This window comes from Astyanax mexicanus, chromosome 17 (genome assembly GCF_023375975.1).
Source record: "Astyanax mexicanus isolate ESR-SI-001 chromosome 17, AstMex3_surface, whole genome shotgun sequence".
NCBI lineage: Eukaryota > Metazoa > Chordata > Actinopteri > Characiformes > Acestrorhamphidae > Astyanax > Astyanax mexicanus.
The window spans coordinates 18,944,350-18,954,483 of NC_064424.1; the positions used below are offsets into that span (position 1 = coordinate 18,944,350).

Consider the following 10,134-nt stretch of genomic DNA (forward strand, 5'->3'; position numbering starts at 1 on the left):
GATGTACAGTAGTTATGTTGTACAGTAATACGTGTGTGTCTGTGTGTCCTGCTGAGTGCACTCTGCATGCGTCTCTGTTCTCTACACGGCGCCAGTACAGTCCAAAAGCATACAAAAGTGTGCGAGGGTGTGATGAAAGTAGCAGTGTGTGTGTGTGTGTGTGTGTGTGTGTGTGCGTGTATAATACAGTGTTGAATAATGAGGGTGTCTAGCAGCTAGGCTGGCCCCCACTGTGAGTGGATTAGTGAGGGGGAGACAGTGGGCCCCAGCACCCCCCCAGGGTCCTGACAAGTCTAATGAGACAGAAAAAGGGAATCCCTGCCCCCGTATTACTCCTGTACTGGCCGGTAAAAGAAAACAGTGAAAGGAAATACACACACTTACTCAGCCATGTAGGTATGATGATACTTTAGTTCATTACTCACAAAAATACTCAGCTTATAAATTATTTTCAGATTTGCCCAGTAATTCGTAGTAACCGAATAACAAGCCATCAGTTACTAAATAATAATATTAATAATAATAAGACAACAGTTTACAGTAGCATTATGTACAAAGTGGTATTTATTGCTCTTGGGCTCCGTCTACAGTTGAAAAGAGCCTTTAATGCTCAAGACATGCATTTCTGGACAAGTTGACAGATACAGAAGTGGACTAGGACTGAAATAGGGCAATACAGAATTCTACACTAATATGACTCAAATTAAAGCCAATTTATACTTGGTTCGAATCCTGGTCATGCAGCTTGCCATCAGCTGCCGGAGCCCCGAAAGAGCACAATTGGCCTTGCTCTCTCTGGGTGGGTAGATGGCGCTCTCTCCCCATATCACTCCAAAGGGTGATGTCGATCAGCACAAGGCATTTGTGAGTCACTGCGCTTTCCTCCAAATGCGTTAGCTACTTGGCAATGCTGCATCAGCAGCAGTTTGAAACTGTGTTGGAGAAGACATGTGCTAGTCTTTACCCTCCTTGTGTTGAGGCATTACTAGTGATGGGGGGTATACAGCTGGCTAGCAAATAAATTGGTGGGACAATTAGCCACATAAATTGTTTAGAAAAAAGTGTATAATGGCTCATAATGGAATAAGTGTGAATGTTCCAATCTAAATTCTTAACCAATGGATAACTTACCATTATAGGGTATGTCATCTTCGAGATAACTAGCTTTTATCAAGATGACCTTTAATAATCAATAGGATTGGCCGTCCAAAACCAACTACCAGTAAAAGTTGGTCTTAAACTAGTCGAGAAGAGCCTTTCATGCTTTCAAGGCATGCATTTCTGGACAAGCTGACAGATACAGAACCATAACTGAAAGGGAAATAAGCAAGTGGACTGAGTCAGAAGAGCAATATTACAGAATTTTCCAGATAAGCTTTGATAATTACAATCAATGGGATTGGCCATCCAAAACCAACTACTTGTAAAAGTTGGTCTTAAACTAGCTTTTTTTAATAACTATGTATTTTTCTTCCTTTAGAAAAAGTAGTGAAAATGACTTGGAAACCCATTTTATATTTGCAGTAATTTTTTTTGGCCAACGATATGGAAACCTATTTAAATTAAACTTCTTAAAGGTACAGTATGTAGTTTTCATTTAAGATACCTGTGCAATGAATGATAACAAAAATGAATGCTACCTATAAGTTTAAATGAATAAATTGTACAAACAGGCATGCTTTAACTGAACAGGGCAGTTTTGACCTGTAAAATGCCTTTTTTTTCTTACTTAAAGTAATTTAAAGTAAACTGACATGCAGACAAATGCTACATACTGTATCTTTAAAGCATCTGGTTTTCTGTTCTAAAAAAATAAACAGTTGCTCATTGTTTGCTGGCTGCTGGCTTATTTCAGTACTTCACATTATTGAATCTGAATCCAGGATTAACATTTTGATTTCATTTATATAAAATACACATGCAGCTATATAGACCCTGACCCCATGCCTGTTAACATCACTAACCTTAATGTAATGTACTGTAGATGCGGGCATAGACTTCTAAAACCATTTGCTGCTCCCAGCTTAAAGAAACATGCACACACACTCTCACACACACACACACACACACACTGACACGCTGACCTTTGTCCTTTGTTGTGATTAAACTCTGCTCAATGCCACGGCAGAGAAATGTAATCTTGAGTCTGGCTGAGCGACTGACTCTTACAGCCACTGCAGTTTGTCACTCCTTCATTCTCCATAAGCCTTTCCCAGTTATTTCCAGCCTTTCTCTGACTTATACTCTGGGTGGTCAAAAGTTTCTGGACACTAGGAGTGCTCAGTGTGGTCCAGCCGAGGTCATGCCACTATGATCGGGAGATCACTGGTTTGAATCCTGTTTATGTAGCTTGCCATCAGCTGCCGGAGCCCTGAGAGAATACAATTGGCCTTGCTCTCTCTCTGGGTGGGTAGATGGTGATCTTTCCCCTCATGAATCCAAAGGGTGATGTCGATCAGCACAAGGCGCCTGTGAGCTGATGTATCGGAACCAAGTCGCTGTGCTTTCCTTCGATGCTACTCGGCAATGCTGCATCAGCAGCAGTTTAAAAAGAGGCAGTAGCTGACTTCACATGTATCGAAGGAGGCATGTGTTAGTCTTCACCCTCCTGGTGTTGGGGCATCACTAGTGATAGGGGGAGTCCTAATGAGTGGGTTAGGTAATTGGTCTTGTAGAATTGGGGAGAAAATGGGATAAAAATTTAAATAGAAATAAAAAAAAAAGGTTTTGGACACTGATTAACCAACGTTTCTACCAAATTTAAGAATATTTGCTCCACCAATATGGAACATTGTTGTAATGATCTGATTAAAATTCAGCTTTGAGAGCATCACTAAGGTTTGGTATGACTTTAATACTGGTACAAAGGGTAGACGCTAATATTAGAAACAGTGACAACACGATACATGAACCTGCCCCCCGCTGTGCATGCATGTGTGTGCCCCCCCGAATACCTCCTTTCTCTGTTCCCCACTGATATCGTCCCCCGTCCTCTATTATTCATGAGGCGGCATAAAAGCAAACCCTGTTTTCACTCATCTTTCTGTCTGAGAAAAAGGGCCACTTCAGTGTAAAATCTCTAATCTGGGCTTCAATAGAGGCCATAATGCAGCTGTGCCTTGAGGAACAATCTGTTACCTGCTATATTGTAACGTGCAGAGAGCTGCATGATACGAACAAAAGGACAAAAGTTTTGGGATTGCAGTTCTCAATAGAGTGCAGTTCGTCTTGCAGTTGGTTCTTAGCTTTTTCCACAGTGCGACCCCTTTTTAGGGATTAAAATAGTAATTGCCAGTACTTTATAATAATTTGATAAATTTACTTTATTCATTTAATGTGATGGTTGGGCCTTCACTAAAGCACAAAGATGTCCCACACTTGGCTTAGTAAGCTTCAAGAACTCTGAATACCTTTTATCTTATTTTCTTAGTTTTTTTTTTTGGTAGGTTTTTCTTAAGTTTCTGCATATTTTGTATTTATTTTCCCGCTTTCTGTTCTAACTCCTAAAAATCGCTCTATTTTTAAGCAAATGTGAATGTGTAGACCCACAAGGTGCATGCAAGAACCTGAATGAAGTAAATTTGAAGAGTCAAATAGAAGGGCAAATCAGATGGTCTGATTCAATGAAAGGACAACATATGGATGCAAATACTGGATTTTCATTTCTAAAAGGTCTAAAATTTGAACTTGTTTGTGACTCTAAAGTGTTGTGAAAATGGGAAAAAATAGAAATAAAGGCAGAGAATCTAAACTCTACTTCTGCGTGGCATTATCAGTTTTTAAATATGAGTTTTTTCGTGACCAAGCACCAAGTTTTTGGAGACCCTGTGCGGGTTCCTCCTGGTGGAAGATCTTGTAATTAGTCGTAATAAATCGTAATAAATTGTAGCTTGACTTTTGTGTACAGTTTTACCCCTCGTTTGATTTATACTGCTACAAATAACAGTTTAAAAGTACTGAATAAATGCACTCTGTGGAAACCTAGTGGTAACATCTGTCTCAAACTGCAGTTTGTCAGAAAGCTCACAGCACAGGACTGGCTAGAGGCTCATTTGCTTATAGGCCAGTATTGTGCTAACAATTAGCAAATGATATATCCTGCAGATATATTAACGTGTCAGTGAGGCAATGAGACAATCTTTCACCTTCTTTCTGTCTCTTCATCCAAATGTGCCTCATCTACATTCCATCTGTGTCAGTATTGAATTATTGAGTTGCCATATTCATTTTATTGCCTTATCAACATGTCAGTCTCTGTCTCTCTCTCTCTTTCTCTCTCTCTCTCTCTCTAGCTCCCAGATCTCACTACAGTGCAGACAGTGGTGAGTCATTTACAGAGTTAATGTCTTGTCTTCTCCTCTCCTCTTCTTTTCCCTGCATGCTGAGCGCTGGGTAGAATGTCTCTTCTCTCTCTCCCTCTGTAATGTAGAAGTTTGATGGGATGAGCTTCAAAACAGAATATTTGAACAAAGCTAGTTATAGTCCCTGGTATAAAATTGATGCATTGTATTTATCACCGGCCCAAAATAAAATATCAACAAAATTCGCACCCATATATATAGTACTATTTGTTTGACATCAGGTGGTCCCATTTTGAGAAAGATTTATTTATTACTCATTTTGTCCGGTATTTTTTCTACGGCCCCTAAAATGCAGCTCTGTGCTGGAGATAGATAGATGAGCACAGTGATATTGTGCCTTAACCTTGGTTAAATATAAGCATATAAAAGTTACATTAAAAAGTAAAATAAAAGCTCAGTTCAGGAAATATGCTGTTTATATAGTTGTTTGTTTATCATGAGTTAAATGGTTAAACTGATTTGCAGTCATAAACACAGGATAGCATCACTCTCATGGTCCCCCAGGGACCCAGGTTAACTCAGGCCAAGAGTCCATACCCACTTCTGAATATTAATCACAAAATTCAAAATTAAATCTGAAAAATTAATTGAGCAACTCATTCATACATGACTGTAAATATTTTAATTCTAAAATCCTGGACAACAACAATGTAAAATCCTTGACAACAACAATTTCATAAGCTGTATTGTAACATTTTGTCTTTGTCATAACTAGTTATATGGAATACAAAACATTTAAAGCATTTTAAATGGTTAAATGGTTGGAACAGCTCTTTAAAGGCTAAAATATACAGATCCACTGTGTTCTATCAAGTCTAAAGTCAGTGCAGTTTTGTTTTCCCACAAAATCTTACAGCACTTCATGCTTCCCTCTGCTGCTGACAACTTTTATGGAGATTTTCATTTTCCAGCAGGACTTGACACACTGACTGCCCACGTTGCCAAAAGTACCAATTGGTGTTTTAAAATATTCTAATATTCTGAGACACTGATTTTTGGGTTTTCGTTGGCTGTAAACCATAATCATCAACAATAAAAGAAATAAATGCTGCTTCAAATAGATCACTCTGTGTGTAATACATCTATATATGAGTTTCACATTTTGAACTGAATTACAGAAATAAAGTAACTTTTCAATGATACACTAATTTTCTGAGATGCACTAGTACATGTTTTAAAGGGTCTGTGACACATAGGTCACTATAGGCTCTTTCCCTGGTTTAGAGTAATATATAGATTTGAATGAAAAAAATGAATGTGTTCATTGAAAAATAATGCAATCTAGAATAAAGCAGAGGGCTCCCTCTACTGGTCATACAGTGGCATCACATGCTTACCTGCTATTTCTTAAAGCTTTATCTGAAAACAGCTATCCAGATAACCTGAGCATGTTCAGCTTTACTGAGAAATCTGTCTTTGAGAAAAATGAGAAAGAAAGAGAGAGAGAGAAAGAGAAAGAGAGAGAGAGTGTATGTGTGTGTTTGTTAGTGTTTATTCTCAGCTCATCCCACTCGGGGGTCAGCAGCTGAGCTGGGTCAGAGTGAGGGGGTGTTTAGAGCTCCTGGCATGAACAGCATGTGAGCTTCTTTTGTATGTGTAAATATAAATATACATATATGTGTGTGTGTGTGTGTGTGTGTGTTTTCTTACAGATACCTTCATTTCTAAATCTGCCTCGTTGCCAGGGTACGGGAGAAACGGAATAAACCGGGTAAGAGCTCAGAGATTCAGGTGGTGGGTGGAGGACAAATCCACTGTCTGAATGAATCAGTGCGCTCTGTGGGCTCTTTTGGATTACGTGTGGACTGGGGGTGGACGGATTGATTTAAAGTATTGATAATAAAGTTGGTATTGGGTATTGATTGATACTTATGTGATAAGATTGATTCTTAAGTTAAGTAACTCATGCTCTATTACCCCTCCCCTTTCTTTTCTTTCACTTTTAACTAAATTAATTATTTCACTGGAACTGAAAAATAGATGTACATATCAAACCTGAAATATGAAAATGGCTGAATAAATCTTTTATGTTAACTGTTAAAGGAACATTCGGGGGAAAAAAAATTGTTAAAAAAAATTGTTGAAAAAAATTTAGTTAAAGCTCACCTTCCGTCGTTTTTTCTTTCATTTTAAAATGTCTAGTTGTGGTCTCTAGTATGAATGAATGACATGTGAGCCGTTTTTGTAAAAAAAAAAGTGCTCAGGTGTCTCTGTATAGCTCTTTTTTAATGGACTGTTTTAGGGGTGTGTCCAAAATGACCGGATTCCAGCTTTGCTCATGAATATTCATACATGCAAACAGCATGCAAATATCTCTCCTCTGATTGGCTAGGAGCACTGCGACGCCCCTCCGCCGCTCTGCCGCTCACTGCCTCCCACTAGAGGTCTGCACTCCCGCGGGAGTCCCGCGGGACCCGCGGGACCCGTCAGAATATGTTGCGGCGCGGGACAAAACTGAATTGTTATTGGCGGGAGCGGTAATTTAATCAATACAGGCCATGCGGGAGCGGGACCACATTAACATGTGGTCCCGCTCCCGCAAATTGATAAATAGTTAAGAAAATTATAATAATCACGCTATGATTCCCATGCAAGCAACAAAAAAACACAAGAAAAATCTCTCGGAGGATGGACACACACACACACATTTTCAGCATCTCCAGCAGGCGTGTGCAGAGGAGGGGGGGGGGGGGGGGGGGGGGGGGGGTGTGTAATTTAAAGGACGACATTTACTATACTGGTGCAAAATAATAATAATAATAATAATAATAATAATAACAATAATAATAATAACAATAACAAAAACATTGTTATTATTATTATTGTTATTATTATTATTATTATTATTAATAATAATAATACAAATATTAATTAAACTAATTGAATTTAATTTTTTATATTTTTACATTTATTATTTTATATAATATAGATCCACTTCTAATCCACTTCTAGGATTCTTGATGCACCTGATGGCATGTGTTTGGACTGCGAACTGAATTGCTGTTTTAATAAATACATATGTAAATTTGAAGCACTAAATGTAATTAATTCAATTCATATTAGGACTGCGGGACGGGAGCGGCGGGAATGTGTATGTGGCGGGCGGGAGCGGGATTAAAAGAAGTGATTTTTTTGCGGGAGCGGGCGGGAGCGGGACAAAAAGACGCGGGAGCGGGCGGGAGCGGGTTTAAAAAAACAGTCCCGCGCAGACCTCTACCTCCCACCTCCTAACTGATGAGCGGTGATGTTGCGTCGCTTCAGCTCCGCCTCTGGGAGTTTCTCGAGCCAAGGTGGGCTGGTCTGTGAGTTTCTGCCTACGTACGCAGAAAGATAATTCAAAATTCACCCGTTTTTCGGAGGGGGGGAGGGGGGATTTCTTTGCTTAGCTCCTGCAGACAATGGGGGCTGCAAAACAGTTTAATGTGCAGGTGTACACATTCAACTCGGAGAGACCTACTGTATTCCACAAAAAACAAGAAAAATCTGATTTTCGCGGAAGGTGAGCTTTAAATGCAAATGCAGAGTATCACTTCAAAGGAGAAATTTAAGTATTAAGTTTTCTATAAACATTTCTGAGTTACCTAAAAAACAGTAGTTATTTGCCTTTTTTATTACTTTGTTTTATTATCATCAAAATCATGATTAATTAAAAAAACGTACAAAGTAATTAAACATTCATTTGCTGGAGTGGAGAAACAGCAAACAGCTGTTCAGATCGAGGAGAAGAAAAAAGACCAGACTGCTTGCTTTTGCTGTTTTTGCAGCTATAGCTGCACAGCTGCACCAAGAGATGTGTCAGTGGATACAAGAGAGAAGCACGTAGCGCGTGCGTAAAAGCAAATAGACGCATGAATTCTGATTTGACTGTTTACATTCGTGTCGCATGACCATGAATCAGATACGTATCCGATTTAGGACCACGTATGGAAGTGGCTCAGATCGGATTAGACAAAAAAATCTGATTTGGCACGTTTACACAGCCATGAAAAAAATCAGATCTGAGCCACATTGAGCAAAAAATCTGATTTAAGTCACTTCAGCCTGGTAATGTGAATGCAGCCTTATATACCTGTTACAGGTAAGCTTAATGATTTTTTTTTTTTTAGCCCCACAGTGCTGACTACTTCCACTATGACAGCACTAATGCAGTCAACTGGGGATACCGAGGTAAGTTAGCATTCTGTCAGACCGTGATTTCTATCTGATTAAACCTAAGCAAGCAGTTTAGACTATATAAGATGGTTAGACCTGACTCCTCTTGTCTCTATTTTTCTCTGTTTCAGAATACAAGGTGAGACCACTTCTTCTAACAACAGAAATCTCTGGTTTGTGCTGAAAAGCTGCACGCATTAGTCATAATTAAATCATGTTTGTTTTTAGTCATGTTTCTCACATTTTTGACTGGTGTAGATTTACCCATATCAGGATCTGATGGTCACTATCCGAGGGCATAACCAGCTCCCAAGTGATGTGGACAGGACAAGATTAGAGGTAAATTGATATTGCTGATACGTGTGTCCAATTGAAAAGGAGAAAAGGAAAGGGACACAAAGATTAATGTAGATAAGCAATTTCAAGTATATTGCACTTTTGATCATATTCAGAATTTTGTCAGTAATCAGAGTAAACATTCAACATGCACCTAGAAGTTAGTGCATGTAGTGCCCCATCCTAGGGCTGCACGATATATCGTTTAAGCATCGCCATCGTGATGTGCGCATGTGCAATAGTCACATCGCAGGGTGAGCGACGTCACTTAAGGCACTTCAATTGAACATGTCATGTTGCAATGTTTGGATTCTTGACACAAGAAGTAGATGCACAGCGCTGTCTCTGTGTCTGTGTAAGTGACAGGCTGCTGCTGCCTGCGCAATGGCACATGCTTGTAATCCACATGGTTGGGCATGTGCTTGTAAACGCACATGTTGAAAGCTGTGCACCTCAGTCCAGCACAGTTTTTCACAGATGTTTCCTGTTACAGCTGAATTCACGCTTTTAATCCCAGAAAAAAAATAATAATTTGCCCTTTAAAAAGCCATTTTAATGCTTGATCAAAGATCCGATTACTGTTGTTTTGCTGTTTTCCTCGGGTTTTGAGTGCTCGACGCTAACTTAGCTCTTGAACTGTCTGGACGAGAGACATCATTTTCAATCATTCTTAAATCATCCAGACTGTATTACAGTGACACGACCACTATAACACTAGCCTTGACATGAGAACATTGGCCAATGATTGACCTCACTCACAAGATAACACCTCACTCACAACTTACACAGGTATAACACTTCATGAGGAATTTACATACCACTATCCCATGAGCTTTGGCATGGCAGGGTACTTAAATATTTGTCTTTAAATACATTTCACAGCAATAATCACAATTAATCAAAAAAAAAAAAAATCTGCCAAACAAGTTAGTAAATGTCTGTGGTTGATAAACAACAATTATATATTGTGCAGCAATTTGCAGTTTTGAGCATGCTCAGACAATTAAATGTTTTGTAGTTATGTTTTTATAACTGATTGTTTTAAAACCCTCATGTATTTCATGTATTATCTTCCACATCACTGCAGAGACACCTGTCCCCTGAAGAATTCTACCGGATCTTTGGGATGACCATAGCAGACTTTGACCGCCTGGCACTGTGGAAACAAAACGAGCTGAAGAAGCAGATGAGGCTGTTCTAAAACTTTAACTGCAGGAGCTGGAACTGGACCAGGACCAGAAAGCACTGGAGGACCGAATCAGTCTGCATAAACTAAACTACAGGA

The 10,134-nt window shown here is 39.2% G+C and overlaps 1 protein-coding gene across 2 annotated transcripts in view; it reads left to right on the top strand.

Annotated features, from left to right (window-relative positions):
- LOC103034923 (actin-binding LIM protein 3) overlaps window positions 1–10,134 on the top strand; it is a 135,123-nt gene extending 124,989 nt beyond the window's left edge. Inside the window, exons 18-23 of one of the 2 annotated variants that reach the window (XM_022676244.2) lie at window positions 4,293–4,322; window positions 6,014–6,072; window positions 8,468–8,528; window positions 8,645–8,652; window positions 8,772–8,852; window positions 9,937–10,134. In XM_022676244.2, the coding sequence (XP_022531965.2) occupies window positions 4,293–4,322; window positions 6,014–6,072; window positions 8,468–8,528; window positions 8,645–8,652; window positions 8,772–8,852; window positions 9,937–10,050 (353 nt within the window). In that variant the 3' untranslated portion in view covers window positions 10,051–10,134. Of the gene's footprint in view, window positions 1–4,292; window positions 4,323–6,013; window positions 6,073–8,467; window positions 8,529–8,644; window positions 8,853–9,936 lie in introns of both variants that reach the window. The other variant, XR_007425027.1, reaches the window with a different exon arrangement.